The following is a 19,371-nucleotide window of genomic DNA, read 5'->3' on the forward strand; positions in this document are numbered from 1 at the left end:
ACTACTAAGTATGGTAACTGCACATATACACAGTTCAAACATTCTTCCATTCATTGCCACTGGTATTACCAATACGAATACCATTACTATTGGTATTAACATCATGAGTGTATTGGTATTAAGATCTAGAAATGACAAAGGCTTATAGCTTTCAGGAGAGAAATCTTGTTCAAAATCTTTTTATAACCATCTTTATGTCTAAGTCTAATTTCTAATGATTATTAGTCTTACCATTCTCCTAAAAGCTTATGTTCTTGGAAATAGATCCTCTCTGCATGCACTGCCAACATTTTGATACAACTTGTCTTCTTGGAATCCCAATCCTTGTCTATTTCAGATGCCAGTCTGACCCCTCTCCCCCTTAACTAAAGAATTTTTAATATCCAGTGCTCCTGGGTGGCTCAGTTGGTTGAGCATCTGACTTCGGCTGAGGTCATGATCTCATGGTTTACGAGTCTGAGCGCGTGTCGGGCTCTGCGCTGATAGCTCAGAGCCAGGAGCCTGCTTCAGATTCCGTGTGCTCTCTCTCTCTGCTCCTCCCCTGCTCGTGCGCTGTCTCTGTCTCTCAAAAATGAATAAACATTAAAAAAATTTTTCTTAATATCCTTTCTAGACTTACAATTTGACTATGTGTGGTCAGACAGCACATTCTGCTACTATTAAAAGTCCCGAGGCAATTTGTTTCCTGTTCAGGTTTTGAAATTCCAATCCACTTTGCCTGCTGATACCATCCTGTTAGACTAATCATTCTCTATAGGTAATTATATTATGTAATCACAGATTATACATAAAATTAGAACTCCTTTGTGGTAGTTTTAAAATATGTCCACAAATTCCTTGTTAATTGTTTTTTGTAGAGATACATTCTTATTTTTTTTAATGTGGGTATACTTAGTAATTTGTTTCTAACAAATATAGTGTGGTAGAAATGATGGCTTTTGACTCGAGGTTAGGTCATAAAAGAGATCGTGACTTCTGCTTTGTGACTTCACTTTCTTGGATCACTCTCTCTGAGCCATGTCCTGAGGACATTCTAGCTGCCCAAAAGAGAACTCCACATGGTGAGTCTTTCTCAACTGGGGTCTTTCTGCCACCAGCTACCTAAGTAAGCCATATTAGAATCAACCACATGGAGTGGTTTGTTACATGACAAAACATATCATTACTTTCTACTATTACCGAAGACCCATACCAATAACCAATCTTCTAGTCTGGTCCATGAGTGAGTTCTTCCTTAGTCCAAATAGCTTAAGTGCATCAGTATCTACATGTCTGTGGTCATCTCTATGCTTACAATGCCTTCATTTTACTCTAAATAACAACACTGATTGTTCTTTCAAGCTCCTGTGATGTTAGTTCTGTCATATCCTCTTATTACCAGATATAGCTTTCTTGCCCTCTATGAACATTTTATTTGAGCAAAGTGTACAATAAAAATGCAGTATGTTTTTGAAATATTCCACTAACCCTTGATTTTCATATTAAAGTTCTTTTTAACACCTTAATATCTATTTCCAACACCCTCAGTCCATTTGGAAAAGTAATGTTTAGGGGTGCCCAGCTGGCTTAGTTGGTCAGGCATCTGACTTCAGCTCAGGTCATGATCTCATGGCTCATGAGCTCCAGGCCCACACTGGGCTTTGTGCTGACAACTCAGAGCCTGGAGCCTGCTTCAGATTCTGTGTCTCCCTTTCCCCATTTGTGCTCTGTCTCCCTCTCAAAAATAAACATTAAAAAAATTAAAAAAAAATAATAATGTTTACGTGATATTTAGGAATTTCCAAAGCAAAGATTAAAGGGGGTAAAAAAGTTAGTACAACAGGGGAAGGTGTAAAAGGCAATCATAAGATTAACTAATTTTCATAATTGTGGTATTGCAGCCTTGAAATGAACAACTAAATTGAAGTCAGGTTCACTTTACTTTTGAACTCAAAAAGAAAAAAAAAACCTAGAAAATAATAATTCTGTGGTGATTAATCCTTTGTTGTAACTCTATGTCACAGCAAAAAAAAATTATGTTCATTTCTATGAAAAACTTATCTAATTTACTGACCTTCACAGTTAGTGTGCCTTTATGGGAGATGTGGCTCTTTAATATATAGACTTTAAAGTTTTCACTTTGAATTGCTTTCTGGGCAGATGGAATTCAAATTATTTTCTGCTTACAACAAAATGAAATTTAACTCCAGTGTATTTTAATGAAATGTTTCTTGTACTACTCTTACAGATGCTTTCCCAGTAAGGAAGTAGACTAAATTAAAATGACTGCAATACAAATTTTGGAGAATAACTCTTGGCTAATATGGGCATTGTGACACTTACAATTATCTCTCATGTACAAGGAATCTCATGAGAGCTCTAGAGTGAGAAATAATTACAAGTGCCAAGAAGGCTGCTATCTAAATTGTAGCACAAAATGAATTCATGTCTCAACCAATTTTGTCACTAATATTTGGCTAAAAAAATTATATTTTCTAAACTAGAACTTGAAGAATTAAAAAAAAAAAAATAGCCCAAAAGCGAAAGGAACAGCTAAAGAATTACTGAAAAGTCATATTGTATCCTTTATTAGACTGAGAACAAGAACTTAATAAAGACCTTAACTTAAAATAAATTATCTAAGCAAATGATAAATGTTAGTAAAGGGCAGTACAGGGAACACAGAGGCATAGAAAAATGTTAGAAGGGTGAAGATGGGGTCAAGGAAGGATTTTGTGAAGCAGTAATGTTTAAAAGCAGACCTGAAGAGCTGCAACTCTCCTGTTAGTTAAATCCAGATTTTTCATTTAATTATTTCAGGATAATCAAATAACGATCAACCTGGATTATCCAGGATGATTAAAATGCATTAGAAATACAATAGTTTTATAAATTGCAAATATTTTTCACCTCATTTTTATTCCATTATCCTTTAGTGAAAATAGTGACAAAATGAAAGGCACTACATCACTGAGAGTTTCATACAGAACAGGTGACATGGCTATCTGCTATCCTGCATTACTCACTATTTTACTATTAACAAAAGTTTAAGGCATAAGATTAAAAGTTGAATGTGAAGAATACATTAACTTTTAAAGAACAGTATCTTTAATTTATATTCACATTTGAACTATCAACCTGACACACAGGTTAAGTAAAAAATGAAAAATATTAGGGGTCATGGGTGGCTCAGTTGGTTAAGCATTCGACTTCAGCTCAGGTCATGATCTTGCGGTTCATGGGTTTGAGTCCTGCATGGGGCCCTGTGCTGACAGCTTACAGCCTGGAGCCAGCTTCCAATTGTGCATCTCCCCTCTCTCTGCCTCTCCCCCACTCGTGCTCTGTCTCTCTCCCTCTCAAAAATGTTAGAAAGAAATTTAAAAAAATATTAGGAAGATGACTAAAATTTTAAAAAGATGGCAATTTGCTCAGAATAAATCATAACACAGTATTGTATAAGAATAACTCTGAAAACATTATTACAAAATGTTTCACTATAGTATAAAAAAGTAAAAGAGAACAAAACACATCCATTTTTTGTCCTCTCAAATTATTGCAATCTTTGCTCTGTTACCTCCTCTTCCATTGTTTGTTCTTATGGTGTGTTCCACCACTGAAATAATAGTCTTTTTTTTTGGTTGCTTTTAAGATTTTCTCATAATGTTTCATGTTATGCACTTTGACTATGGCATGATTAAAAGTGAAATATTTTCTTAACCTACTCAATACTCATTAAGTCTTTCCAATCTGACAATTCTATTTTAACCGATTTTATAAAATTTCAGCTTTCTCATTAATACCACTTCTTTCCAATACCTTTCTCTTCTTTTGGAATCCTATGTAAAGGAATTATGAAGCCTCTCAAACAATCCCGCATGTATTAGAAATGTTATTCCATATCTTCTTTGCTGGGGTTAAATCCTCAGTATTATATTCTAATTCACTAATTGTGCCTTCAACAGTCTAGAGTGTATCTTGTTCACTAAATACCTATCTATATCATAAATATATTTTTCATATCCAATATTTTATATTGTGTTTTTATACCTACTTGTTCTTATTATATGCCATTTATTTGTTGAAGGAAATGGGTCATTTTGGTCTGTATAACTCATTACATTCTGGGCTAAAATGATACCATGAAGATGGAGTCATACAAAAAGCTCTTCTATTTTCCATTATCTCCTATAAATTAGTAGTTAGATCTACCAGCATATAGATTAATATTCAATATTTTTATTTTATAATTTTTTTAACATTTATTTATTTTTGAGAGACAGAGACAGAGCATGTGAGCAGGGGAGGGGCAGAGAGAGAGAGGGAGACACAGATCTGAAGCAGGCCCCAGGCTCTGAGCTGTCGGCACAGAGCCTGATGCGAGACTCAAACTCACGGACCGCGAGATCATGACCTGAGCCAAAGTCAGACATTTAACCGACTGAGCCACTCCAATATTCAATATTTGTCTGACATTAAAGTAGCATGTGAGACTCAAGGCATTAAAGTGCCATCACTGCACAGCATCTTCTATTTCTAGTACGTACATGCAGTAACATCACCCCTTTACAGAGTAAGTAATACTTCTGGAAAAATCAATGATTGGTACCTCTAACTGATAACTTTGGAAGGCAGGTCACATTCTCAACTGTTTGTAATTCTGGTTCACACAGCTAAAATTTTAATGTATCAAAAGTAAGCTGTGACAGATGAATACTAGTTTATTTAAGGCCTCATTAAATAAAAATCAATAGGGTAACAAAATTAAAGAATTTTTTTTATGAGAATGATTAGTTGAAGCTTTGGCAAGATTCAATAAGGGTGAAACTCTAAAATAAAAATTACGTAATGTTAGCATTGAAGACTAAGGTAAAATAATAAAAAAATAATATGGATTCCGTACTAAGATTGCATGGCTGAGTCACGATGGACAGGATTTATATACCCACTTGAAAAAATTAAAAACCTGAGTAAGATATATAAAATAATGACTTTTAGATGTTGGCTATTAGGCAGAGCAGGACAGTAATCTTTGAGAGAGGGTAACAAATAAGGTAATTCAGAATGCACCAGATTGGTGCCTGCCAGGTAGCAGTATTGGCAGAGGAACCAAGACAGAGGCTGGGTATATCCCTGAGTTGAGGAGAAAGAGTTGGGACTCTAGAGTACAAAGTGGCTAGATTTTTACAAGGCATAGTATCAGAGGGGAGAGATGTACATAGACAGTAACCTCTGAAGATCTGCACAAAGACTGTATCCTCATCAGCTGAATACTAAAAAGCACACACACACACACACACACACACAAACAAACCACCTAAAGCTGGGGAAAGAATGGGGAGAGGAGATAGCACATGCAGAGCTGGGAGTATTTTGTGTCCCAATGAGCCAGAGCAGAAAAACCTTGCAATTCACAGGGCTAGAGTTCAGAGTAGAGTTCAGTTCAGAAAATGCTATTATCTTAGTATTGGGAGGAAATTAGTCTTAGACAAAATACTGCTCTGGTCCACATAACAAACCTTAAAAATAAGGATTACACATAATCATGTCTAAGAAAAAAGTAGATGAATATTTATAAAAACATTCAAACAGTTGTTATAACAAGTATGTATGTTTGAGGAGAGCATGGAAGAGATGAAACAAACATTAAGAAAATGGCAGCAAAGAACATTGTAACAGAATAGGTTAATAGCATTGGTTATCTCTACTAGTTGTAGCGATAAAACTTTTAAACGCAATCACAGCAAAAAAATAAACTATAAAATATGTAAGAAAAAAATGACAGATTTCTTTCTAGTCGGAAACAAGGGAAACCAAAGAGAGTGGATCAATTCCTTTCAAGTGCTAAAAAAAATCCCAAAATGTCAACCTAGAATTCCATAACAAGAGAGAATATCTTTTAAAAATGAATGTGAGGCAATAGGAGAGTGAAGTGGTTGGGAAATGTTTTCTCCCAAAAAAGAACTATGAAGACAAAAACAATCATTTCAGCTTCCTGGAAATCAACCAAAAGAACTGAGAAGCATTTATTCAAAAACGTTGTCAACCTTTGGGTTAAAACAGTAGAAACCTATGGCATTTTGGCATGGAACTATTTTTTTTTTTTCAATAATTCAAAAGGATAGGGAAAAAACAAGTCCCACTAAATGTAAAATGATTGAAATCCCTTAAAGTATGTTTAATAACCACAACAAAGTTAAATTAGAAATTAATAATAGAAATTAATGGAAGATCTCCAAATATTTAAAAATTAAACAAAAGACTTAATAACCCATGAGTCAAAGAAGAAATCTCAATACAGAAATAAGGAAATGATTTGTATAGAATAAATATTAAAATATATCATTATCAAAAATCCTGCTATGTCACTAAAGCAGTGCTTTGTGGGAAATTTATGCCTTAAAAGGCTAGATAAGAAAGGAAGAGGGATATAAGATCAGTAACCTCAGTTTCTACCTTAAGAAACTAGAAAGAGATGAATAAATTAAAACGAAAGCAATCAGACAGAAAAGAAATAAGGAATAAAGCAAAAATCAGTGAAATAAAAAATACATAAATAATGTCAATGAAACCAAAAGTTCAATCTTTGAAAAGATCAGTAAAATGGATAAACCTTTAGCTAGACTAAGACAAAAAGGAAAGAAGATACAAAAACAAACAAAAATCAAATAGGCATCACTGCCAATCCTACAGAAATAAAAAGGATTCCAAGGAAATATCTATCAAAAGCCACACTATGCCATCAAATCTGCAATATACATGAAATGGACATATTGTCTGAAAGACAAAAATTACTATAATGAATCAATAAACAGAAAAACCAGAGGCACCTGGGTGGCTCAGTCGGCTGAGCCTCTGACTTTGGCTTAGGTCATGATCTCATAGTTCGTAAGTTCGAGCCCCGCATCGGGCTCTGTGATGACAGCTTAGAGCCTGGAGCCTGCTTTGGATTCTGTGTCTCCCTCTTTCTCTGCCCTCCCCCACTCGCACTGTCTCAAAAATGAATGAATGTTAAAAAAAACAAACAAACAGGAAAAATGTGTAACAAGATATTTAATCAGTAAATGAAAATCACCATCCAAAAATACTAGCTAGGCTTAAAGGGCTTCACTGGTGAATTCGATCAAATTAATAAAAAAGAAATAATACTAATCTTTCATAAACTCTTTCAGGAAACAGAGCAGAAGGGAAGACTTCCCAGATATTCTATGAGGCCAGTTGGCAGATTAATGCCCCCCTATGAGAGGAGACACAAAAATCCTTAATAAAATATTAGCAAACTGAATCCAGCAGCATGTAAAAGGATTATGTATCAGGATGATGTAGAATTTTTACCAGAATACAAAATTGGTCTAATATCTGGAAATCAATTAATATAATTAATATAATGCACTATCTTAACAGAATAAAGGAAAAAGTCTGTATTTTCATCTTAACTGAAACAGAAAAAAAATAAAATCAGTCAATCATGATAAAAACAACATATGAAATAAGGTTACAAGGGAATTTCCTCATCTGACTAAAGGGTATCAATACAAAACTTAATAGCTACTGACATTAAAGGCTGTTTTCCCCTTAAGATTAGGAAAAAAGGAAAGCTGCCCTCTCTTACCACTTTTACCCAGTTTTGTAGTGAAGTTCTATAGCCAGTGTAATAAAGTTAAAAAAAAAATTAAAGACACAGAAATAGAAAGTGTTTAGACTTAGATAGAAAGTAGGAATTAAAACGGTCTTTATTCACATATGACATGACATGTTATGTAGAAAATCCTAAATAATCTACAAAAACAAACAAAATCTCAAGACTATAGAACAATGAAAGTATCTTGTAATTCTGAAGGAATAAAAAAAAAATCACCTGTATTTTTTATACATTAGTAAGGAAGAATCTAGAATAGAAATTAAGAGAACAATTTCATTTACAATAGAATAAAAAATGAAAACACTTAAACTAAATTTAATGAAAGTAGTACTGTAAGATTTATACTTGAAAAATCATGAAAAACAGCCAAGAGAAATTAAAGAATATCTAAACAAGTGGAGATAACAATCTCTATTCATAGATTGGAAGATTCAAAATGTGAAAAATGCAATTCCCTCTGCATTGGTCTATAGAGTCATATTCTCCATCAGAATTCCAGCAGACTTTTATGTAAAAATTGACAAGCTGGGGGCACCTAGCTGGCTCAGTTGGTTAAGCATCCGACTCTTGGTTTTGGCTCAGGTCATGATCTCACAGTTCATGAGATCAAGCCCCATGTTGGGATCTGTGCTGACAGCGTAGAGGCTGCTTGGATTCTCTCTCTTGCTCTCTTTTTGTCACACCCTTGCTTGCACTGTCTCTTTCTCTCTCTCTCTCAAAATGAAGAAATACAAATTTTTTAAAAATTGACATGTTGACTCTAAAATTTACATAGAAATACAAAAATCTATAATTGTCACAATAATTTTGAAAAAGAACAAAGTAGGAGGATTTAACACAACCTAATTTTTTAAAGGTACTCTGAAAAAAGACAAGTAAGCATGTTCTACTTATACATGGAATCTAAATAAGCCAAACTCAAAGAAATAGAGTAGAATGGTGGTTGCTGGAGGCTGGGCAATGACAGAAATGGAGATATGTTGGTCAAAGAGTACAAACTTCCAGTTATAAGATGAGTAAGTTCTAGAGATCTAATGTACAGCATTGTGACTATAGTTAACAAAGCTGTATTTATTACATACTTGGAAGTTGCTAAGAGAGAAAATCTTAAATGTAATCACCACCACACAAAGAAGGTGCTTACGTGAGGCAACTGAGGTGTTAAGTAACCTTACTGTGGTAATCACTTCACATCATATATGTGAATCAAATCATCACATTGTACAACTTAAACTTACAGGTCCTACATCAATTATATCTCTAAGCTTTAATCAATACAGATGGTATGGGTATAAGGACAGATTAGGAAAATCCATAAATTAATCTTTGCATTCATTTAGTTTTCAAGAAAAGCTCCAAGGAGGGGTACCTGGCTGGTTTAGTCAGTAGAGTGTGGGACTCTTAACCTAATCTGGGGGGTCATGAGTTGGAGCCCCACATTGGTTGTACAGATTACTTAAAAAAAGAAAAAAAGCTCCAAGGCAATTCAATTGGAGGAGGGTAGTATTTCACCAAATGGTGCTTGGACAAATGAATATCTATACGTAAAAAGTTGACTTATAGCCTTATATCCAAAAAATACATAATAGTTAACTTTATATATATTTTAACTTATAAGATTAAGTTATTAAATTTCTAGAATAAAACACAGAAAAAAATGTGGGGTTAGGAAAAATGTTCACAGATATCAAAAGCATGTACACAGAAGAAAAGTGAATAAATTACTTCCTTCAAATGGAATACTTTTGCTCTTCAAAAGGTAAGGTATCATTAAGAAAATGAAAACAAAGCCATAGGCAAGAAAAAAAATTGCAAACCATTTATGTGATAAGGGACTTGAATCAAGAATACAAAAGTACTTCTACAAAAACCCTCTCAATATTGGTTAGAATAAACAGACAGAAAATCAGTAAGGATAGAAATTACTTGAACAACACTAACAGATTTTGACCTAAAAACAAAAGCACAGTATGTAATTTTTCCTGAGTAAATAGAACATTTCTTAAGATAGACCATATTGTGGGTCATAAAACACAACTCAATAAATTTGAAAGCATTCAAATTACACAAAGTATGTTCTCTGACTACAATGGAATTAAATTAGAAATCAATAACAGAAAGTTCTCAGATGTTTGTAAACTACTTTCTTCTTGTCAAGGAAACAAGTCAAAAAGGAAATTAGAAAGTATTTGAGCTGAATGAAAATGGAAACACAACATATCCAAATTTAGGGGATACAGCTAAAGCAATACTAAGAGAGATTTATAGCAGTAAATTCTACTGTTAGAAAACAGGCCTCAAGGGGCGCCTGGGTGGCGCAGTCGGTTAAGCGTCCGACTTCAGCCAGGTCACGATCTCGCGGTCCGTGAGTTCGAGCCCCGCGTCAGGCTCTGGGCTGATGGCTCGGAGCCTGGAGCCTGTTTCCGATTCTGTGTCTCCCTCTCTCTCTGCCCCTCCCCTGTTCATGCTCTGTCTCTCTCTGTCCCAAAAATAAATTAAAAAAAAAAAAAAAGTTGAAAAAAAAAAATTAAAAAAAAAAGAAAACAGGCCTCAAATCCATTACCCCACTTTCCACCTTGTGAAGCTAAAAAGCAGAGTAAATGAAACCCAAAGTAAGCAGAAAAAGGAAATAAATAAAATTGCAGAAATCAATGTGATAGAAAATAGAAAAATAATAGAGTTCAATATAACCAAAATCTTACTTTTTAAGAAAAATAAATACAATCGGTATGAGAGATGTGAAACCAATGATATTTTATGAACAACTTTATGCTGATAATTGTTGAATATAATTCAACAACGCAGATCAACGTATCATTTTCTTGATACTGAAAAGACTTATATCTATTAAAGAAATTTAATTTGCAATTAAAGACATCCCTACAAAGAAAACACTCAGTCCCAATGGTATAATGCCTATGTGAAAAAAAAAAATATTATTAAACTCTTCCAGATGATTAAGAAGGAGATAACACATTGCAGCTCATTCAACAAAGCCAGCATTTCCACAGTACCAAAAGCAGTCAGAGACATTCAATAAAATTAAAAGTTAAGAGATACACATCTCTCTTGGGGAGCCTGGGTGGCTTAGTTGGTTGAGTGTCTGACTTTTGATTTTGGCTCAGATCATGATCCCAGGGTTGTGGGATCAAGCGCTGTGTCAGGCTCTGTGCTGAGTGTGGAACCTACTTGGTATTCTCTCTCTCCTTCTGCCCCTATGCCCCTCCCCCTTGTTGATGCACATGCTCTCTTCTCTCTCTCAAATTTAAAAAGAAAAAAAATTTAAAAAAAGATCTATATAGGTCTCTCTTGAACACAGAACTATAATTCTTAGGAAAAGTTTAGCAAATTTATTTAGAAAGAAAAATTTATCATGACTGTGGGTTTAGCCAAAGAATTTAAGGCTAAGATTATAAAATCAACCAATTTAGTTCACATTAACAGTCTTAAAAAAGAAAAACCATATATACCAACCTCCACAGATGTAGAAAAGTATTTGACAAAATCCAAAATTCATTTCTAATAAAAACTCTCAGAAAACTAGGAACAGAAGGGATATTTCCTCAATCTGATAAAAAGCATATGTGAAAAACTTATTAAAACTCATGAAACTTACGAACACTAATTAGGCTTAGTGAAAAAAGTCAGATGAAAACAACAACAAAAATCAGGAGTACATACTGTATAATTCCATTCCTATGAAATCCAAAAAAATGTAAACAGTTAGCAAATTGATAATTGATTGATTCTGGGGAGCAGGGGAAGACTGGAAGAAAGGGAGGTAGGGAGGAATTACAAAGTGACAAGAGAAAACTTTTCAGGATGATGGATATATTCCATTATCTTGCTTGTGGTAGTTGTACAGGTGTATATATGTCAAAACTTAGGCACTTAACTGTGTCTGACACCAACTCTTTTTGGGTTCCTGGACCCAATTTGAATTTGGGGCATGGGTTTTTGCCTGCACGCACACACACCAACAATACTTACTGGTTTCTGAGAATTCAGCTCAATTCTGACACTATCTACCTGGACACAGCATCAGACTCTACAGGTTAAGAGCTCAGTCCTTCAAGATTGTCCTCTATCCTCCACTTCAAATGCCAATCATAAGCCCTAGGCTTTGTGTTACCTGTGCTTGTGACCCATGGGCTATTAGACTGGAGGTTCCAACCACATCCTCTTTATATTCTTTTAATATGCAAGAGCAGCTCATAAAACTCAGGGGAACAATTACGTTAACCAATTAACTAAAGGATATGATAAAGGATTTGAATCAATAGCCAGATGAAGACATACACGGGGCAAGGTATGGAGAAAGGGCACATAGCTTTCATGCCCATTCTAGGTGTGTTACTTTGTTTGTGTTCACCAAGCTCTCTGAACCAGTCCTTTGGATTTTTATGGAGGTTTCACTGAATATTCATGATTGACTAAGCCATTGCCATCAGCTGATTCAACCTTCAGTCCCCCAGCCCTCCAGTGGTTGGCAGGTATGACTAAAAGTTCCAAAGGACCAAATATATAGGTCTTATAAAAAATTATATAACATGTAATTTGTTTTACATTAATTATACCTTTATAAAGTTATAATAGAAAAAGACTACATGGCAAATATATGGAAATTCTTGTTTTTTAAAAATTTTTTAATGTTTATTTTTGAGAGAAAGAGTGACAGAGCATGACTGGAAGAGGGGCAGAGAGAGAGGGAGACAGAATTTGAAGCAGGCTCCAGGCTCTAAGCTGTCAGTTCAGAGCTCGATGCGGGGCTTGAACCTACGAATTGTGAGATCATGACCTGAGCCTAAGTCAGACACATAACGGACTGAGCCACCCAGGTGTCCCTGGAAATTCTGGCTTTTTAAAAAATTAGCTTTTCTATAACTTACTACATGTGTAGTTTATGAACAAAAGAGAATATGAAATTATAATCAAATATTCCATACTGAAATTAAAGGCCTTGGTCCTATTTTTTTTTTTTTTTTGGTGAAATAAAGAGTTTTTCATATAAAAAAATAAAACAGGCAGAAGTAAAGCAATAACAGAGAAACTCAGGAATGAGGAGAGCTGGAAATGGTAAATCTGTGAGTAAATTTAATAATTTTGTTTTCTTATTCTTAAGTTTATTTAAAAGACAGGTGGCTTTTTTCTTTTCTTTTCTTTCTTTTTTTTTTTAAATTGATTGGTTTAGTTCCCCAAATCCCAAACATCTCCAACTTCAGGATGTGTGTCCCTATCAGGCTATACAGTCTCTCTCAGTATCTTTTTTTAATCAGCTATTAAACACATTTTCCCAGTGTGTTAAAGGAGAAAAAAAAAAAAAAAAAAGGTTTATTTATTTTGAGACAGCATGAGCAGAGAAGAGGCAGAGAGAAAGGGAGAGAAAGAATCACAAGCGGGCTCTGTGCTATCAGCACAGAGCCTGACACAAGGCTCGATCTCATGAATCATGAGATCATGACTTGAGCAGAAATCAAGTCAGACACTTAACTCACTGAGCACCCCAGATACCCCTTCCCAGTGCATTGTAATCTTCCAGGTTTCTTCTAAAAGTTCTATTATTCATTCAAGAAGTTAGGTGCGAATTTATTAAACTTGCCTAAATTTCCTAATAATACAGCAGATAGTCACAAATTACTAGATAACAGCAAGCTAACTTCTGGTGCTGTTCAGTAGTTCATCTTTTTTTATCCTTTTTACTTTTTGACCCCCTTCACCCATTTTCCTCATCCATCCTGCCTCTGGCAACCACCAATCTGTTTTCTGTACCCATGAGTTTGTTGTTGTTTTTAGATTCCACATATAATCCACAGTATTTGTCCTTCTCTGCTTGAGTTATTTCACTCAGCATAATGTTCTTGAGGTCCATCCATGTTGTTGCAAATTACAAGATTTCATTATTTTTTAATGGCTGAAAAATATTCCATTGTATATATAAAATTTCTTTATCCATTCATCAACCTATAGGTTGTTTTCATATCTTGGTTATTATAAATAACGCTGTAATTAACATAGGAGTGCATATATCTTTTCAAGTTAGTGTTTTCTTTTTCTTTGTATAAATATCAAGAAGATTTAAAAAAAAGGTAGGGGGTGTGTGGGTGGCTCAGTCCGTTGAGCGACCAACCCTGGATTTCAGCTTAGGTCATGATCTCATGGTTTGTGGGATTAAGCCTCACATCAGGCTCCATGCTATGCATGGGTTTCTCTCTTTCCCTCTCTCTGCCCCTCTCCCACTCACGTGGCATGTTCCCTCTCAAAATAAATAAACATTAAAAAAATTAAGAAGAAGATTAAACGTCTTTTTCATACTCTGAATTAAAACAAGACGTTTAAGTTAAAATATCAAACTACACTTCTTTTTTTTTTTTAATGGATTTCCCTGTTTTAACTAACTTTTTAAATTAACTGGCCAACTGGGGCGCCTGGGTGGCTCAGTCGGTTGAGCGTCCAACTTCGGCTCAGGTCATGATCTCGTGGTCTGTGAGTTGGAGCCCTGCATCGGGCTCTGTGCTGATGGCTCAGAGCCTGGAGCCTGCTTCGGCTTCTGTGTCTCCCTCTCACTCTGACCCTCCCCCGCTCATGCTCTGTCTCTCTCTCTCTGTCAAAAATAAATAAAACATTAAAAAAAAAAATTAAAAATAAATAAATAAATAAATTAATTAACTGGCCAATTAAAAAGTCTCAAATGTATCTAAAAACAGTGCTTCTATTATCTGTGTCTATCTATCTAAACATACATCATGCCTAACTAAAAGAACATAGCAAGTTAATGTAGATGATTCATTAATTCTCTGTGAAATATGCTGCTTAATAATGTAGTCAACAATTAAAAACTTCACAGAAAGACTAAACTGGCTTGCAATGGAGCATGACAAAAATACTTTGGTTCTATTTTCATGTGTATAGATGAAGGTAAAGAAGAGTTGTTGATTATTTACAGAGGTGCCCTTTTTTTGTCAACTTTTCTCCCATCTTCAAAGATGTATTTTTAAAACACTCCTGGTTAATTTGACCGTGAAACAAGATGAGTATCACAGGACAGGAAGCAGGGCATTGAATTTTTTCAAATATCAAGACAATCACATCTTATTATATTAAGACCACATTAATTTAATGATATCCTATTAATAAATAGTCCATCAGTATAAATCCAAATATACTGAATGCTTCTAACAATATATGATCTGAACTTAAAAGAGTATGGCAGTGTTACAATTTCCTCCACAATAGGGGTGCCTGGTGGCTCAGTTGGTGCAGCATCTGACTCTTGGTTACAACTCAAGTCATGATCTCATGGTTTGTGGGTTTGAGCCGCACATTAGGCTCCATGCTGACAGTGCAGAGCCTGCTTTAGATTCACTCTCTCTCTCTGCCCCTTCCCCACTTGTGCTCTTTTTCTAATAAACTTAAAAACAAAAAACAATTTCTTCCACAACAGTAGTATGACATTTATTTAGCTTTTAGAGCCAAAGCTGTTTCCCAAAGAACAAAACAAATAGAGGGTTTCCTATTTTTATAATTACCTAGGACTACAAAAAAAGCAATAAATTATTTAAGTTAAAAATCTAAGTGATTTTTAAAATTCCTTACCGGTATCTATGAACAAATATACCCTTAAAAATAGAATTCATCATATTTTCAATTTCATCCTGGTTTTCCTGTAGCTGAAATGAAAAAACAAAAAAAGTTAAATCCTGATCATTTTATTTGAAATGAACAGTTCCAGTTATTTTTAATTCCCAGTTATTCTCATTCTGAATAATAATCAATCCTTTTTTTCACTTATTGTGCATCACTTGTTTGAAATTACCAGTACTACTGCATTACTTCAAAAGCTTTACTAAACTGACTTCAGAACCTCTTTGTCTCTCTTTACACATACATACACACAGTAACTAACAAAAGTGTGATGTGGCTAAATGTGGCCAGATTCCAATATCCAAAATACTACCTGCTTTGAGAAAAAGCCTCATTTTCTGTCTGTGTTTCTTTCTTTTTATTGTTTTTAAGAAGTCTCAATTTCTATACCTCTTCCAACAAAGTCAGGCCCCTGGCTTGTTTTGCCTCTCTTGGTAGCAGGCCATCCTTGATCATATTTGCCACTGTAAAAGAAACTTACTATTCGACCTAAAGTATCCAAATATTACTCTGCATCTGTTTAGCCCATAACTGAGACTAGGCCAAGTTCCCAATACAGAAGGCATAATTGAAGATAGAAGCAATCCTCGCCATTAGTCATAGAATGCAGCAACAAAATAAAATAGTCTAGTAATGATATAAAATTCAGGAAATACTAATGATCATAGTTAAAGTTTGAGCTTAGTTACTGCTCAAGAGGAACAAAAGCACTTATACAAAATTACATTCCAAGTGATATTTCTTATTATAATCTCTTGTGTAGTAATACTCAGTGAAATAATTTGCTTTTATTACATGTAAGAGTGTGAGAATAAAATTCCTTCAGACTTACTCTTTTGCTGTATGCTTTATTTCAGTTTTACTGAAATAATTTTTTTTATTTTATATGTTTTATTATATAAAAAATTAATTTATAAGAGGCATACAGTTTGGTTAATAGTACTTACTGATGCACAGTTCCAAAATTTACTTTCACAAAATTTCAAGTATTACATATGATTTTAACTGTGTTCCTCAGAAATTCATATGCTGAAGTCCTAATGCCCCAGTACCTCAAACCTTATTTGGAAATAGGATTGTGTCAGATGTAATTAGTTAAGATGGGGTCATTCTAGAGTAAGGTGGGTCCTGAATCCATTATTACTGGTGTCTTTATAGAAAGCAGAAATTTAGAGACACAGACACACACGGAAGTCATGGAGAAACTGGAGTTATCTTCAACTTGAAGCCACTTAGTCTGTGTTGGTATCTGTTACAGCAGCCCCAGCTAGCACCCTAATACAGCATGGGTAATAATTTAAAATTAGTTTGCGTTTCGTGTTGCCTGTTATAACCCATTATTCATCAGTAATTTATTTGTAGCAATGTGATATTATTCTGTTTTCAAGTTAAAATACTGTATATTTAAAATTTGATTTCCTATTGGGCAAATAAAAATATTACCTACTAAAAACCCAGTTTAAAACACTTTCAAGATAGATGTACACACACACACACACACACACACACACATACATGAAAATTGCAGTGTAAAACTGAGACCAATCTTATTTATAGGAATGCCTTATTCATCAGCTAATAAGTAGTCTTTGGCTTCCTTCTAGAAGGGCAGCTTTGCTAGCACCCAGCTCTGACCATACTATTTATTATGCTTTCTGAATTCACAGCCTGATAATCTTTCTGAGTTACCTGACCCCTAGACTACCTTCTTTCAAACATAGGATTGTTTCATGATTCTCTTCAGCCATCAGACAGCACTCAGATAATCAGTGGCTGAACATTCCAGTTTAATTTGAAACCTTGAGATCACACATCTGACTTAAATAAATAATTTAAAATACATACAACACACTTGCTCCCTCCCTCTGTCCCTCTGTCTCTCTCTCACACACACAGCCACACGCAGCCCCATCAAAAACAAACAAACAAAAAACAAAATCACACATACCTTTTTAAGATCGTATGAAACTTACCTCTTTGCGTTTCTGAAGAAGTAACTCCAACCTTTCATTAGCTCTCTTCCCAATCATTTTATTTCTCTCAGCTTCATATTGTCTTTGTGTGTTATCCTGATGAATACTGAGGTTTAAGGCAACATTCACCAACGCAGTCATGAGCTTCATGGCTATGAAATAAAGGAAGATTATGGTTTTCACCTATTAATCAGATTTTCATCCGTAAGATAACAAATTTATAATGGAAATGGGTGAAGGAAACAAACTAGTCAGTTTCTGTGTTTTACAACTCCGGCATAACAAATTAAAAAAAGAAAACTTAACTTTATAGAAATAAAGTCACGATCTTAGGCTGCAACATAATTTTCTGTGCCTTAGTGTCTCTATAGCTTAGTTCACAACATTTTCCTCCTTAAAATCAGCTCCATCCTAATTAGCAGCAGGAAGAATTTAACACCCCCTCTTCCCGACCTTCAAATATGCATGTTAGGTTTTTCTCCTGACCATGAGTTCTGTGTATACAATTGCATCTTTAATACCTTTAGACACTTCAAAGATGGCTTAGATATTTACAATCAATTCATGACCCTTACCCACAAAGATGGTTTGTTCTCAGTGAATAGCATAACTCCCAAACCCTGAAATACAGATCCTACCAAACTCATTAATCAAAAATGTACCCCGTGAACTTCTGATTGACCTATTTTCCTCACAGTGTTAATGTACTTTTAAATGTTCACTTGGATTTGCAAATCTTTATTTTCAAACTTGTGTTTCAAGTCATCTGAAAAACAGGTATAACACAAACCTTAAACTTTTCTCCACTCATATTTATTTTCATTATTGATAGTGTAGAAAAATACTGACAAAGGACTAAGAGTTTGTGCTGGTAAAAAAAACTTCCTTTTTTTTCTTTCTAGGTTATTTATTCATCTGCAAGTATGAACGAATGTGCAGTTTTAAAAAATGAACTGATCAATGTTTTGGAATACTGATCCACTTATCGGCAAACATCCATAACTATATAGGAGCATGCATTTCTCTTAAAACTTATGATTTCCCTTTAGTTAAACACATCTATTATCTATACGCGCACACACACACTATATATATATATATATATATATATATATATATATATATATATATATATATATATATATATAATGTTAACCTGAAACTCTGTATGCTTTTTGGCAACTCCATGTTAATAGTGATTGCTGCCTTTAAGCTAAAATATAAGACAAGATGTAAACAAATATATTTAAGTTAGTAACTACTTAGAAATACATTTAATTAAAATACTTCTTCCTAAGATACAGTGTCTCACAATAGTAAGTTGAGAAATATTCTCGTGTTTCAAAATACAGGCTAGTGATTTTACAATATTTTACACACTGTCAGGGTATCTGATGATACTGTGAAAGTTAAAAGTACTTTTTTTTTTTTTAAGTTTATTTATTTTTGAGAGAGTGAAAGAGAGACAGAGCACAAGCGGGGAGGGGAAGAGAGAGAGGAAGACAGAATCCAAAGCAGGCTGCAGGCTCCGAGCTGTCAGCACAGAGCCAGAGGTGGGGCTCTAACTCATGAAGTGCAAGATTATGACCTGAGCTGAAGTTGGACACTTAACCGACTAAGCCACCCAGGCACCCCTAAAAGTACTTTTTAAATTAATCTGTATAAAAAAGGAGAATAGCTCAAAGACAAGAGGGATCTGGGGCATTCACACTGCCCAAAGTCATGGATAATAGTGTAATAAGAGTTTGTCCTGAGCATACAAAATCATACCCTTTGGAGTTTTAATTCAGGATATACCTCCAGGTCCCCAAAACAAAATGACTTATATATCAAGGAGTTGAAAAGCTTTAAAATTAACACCAACCCTGGCTGGAATTCCTTAGTGGAAGCTGAGACACAAATTTTCTTCAATTTAATGATTTTTGCTTTTAGCTACATAATCTCCTTATGAACCCAGATCCCACAGGCCAACTGCCACTGTGTAATGACCCTCTTCCCATCCTAGACATATAAACATAATGCAAAATGGTCAATATGTTTTCACAAAAAGACAGGATATAACAGTATTTCCTGAGATAAAATGCTTATTGATCTGTAAAACAAATTTCAACTGAAATTTTCATTTCATTTACCAACAAT

General features: G+C 34.5%; 1 protein-coding gene and 1 long non-coding RNA gene across 4 annotated transcripts in view; one reads left to right on the forward strand and one right to left on the reverse strand.

Annotated features, from left to right (window-relative positions):
• The window catches only part of STAG1 (STAG1 cohesin complex component), a 408,272-nt gene that overhangs the window by 128,664 nt on the left and 260,237 nt on the right, over positions 1 to 19,371 (reverse strand). For all 3 annotated transcript variants that reach the window (XM_058732364.1, XM_058732365.1, XM_058732367.1), the window contains 2 exons: positions 17,233 to 17,384; positions 15,212 to 15,285 (listed from right to left, as the gene is read on the reverse strand). In XM_058732364.1, the coding sequence (XP_058588347.1) occupies positions 15,212 to 15,285; positions 17,233 to 17,384 (226 nt within the window). The remainder of the gene's footprint in view (positions 1 to 15,211; positions 15,286 to 17,232; positions 17,385 to 19,371) is intronic.
• LOC131513044 (uncharacterized) lies at positions 1,017 to 18,280 on the forward strand. The gene is made up of 2 exons (XR_009262424.1): positions 1,017 to 1,061; positions 18,135 to 18,280. It is a non-coding gene; the product is annotated as an uncharacterized LOC131513044 (long non-coding RNA).

Source organism: Neofelis nebulosa, chromosome 5 (genome assembly GCF_028018385.1).
Source record: "Neofelis nebulosa isolate mNeoNeb1 chromosome 5, mNeoNeb1.pri, whole genome shotgun sequence".
NCBI lineage: Eukaryota > Metazoa > Chordata > Mammalia > Carnivora > Felidae > Neofelis > Neofelis nebulosa.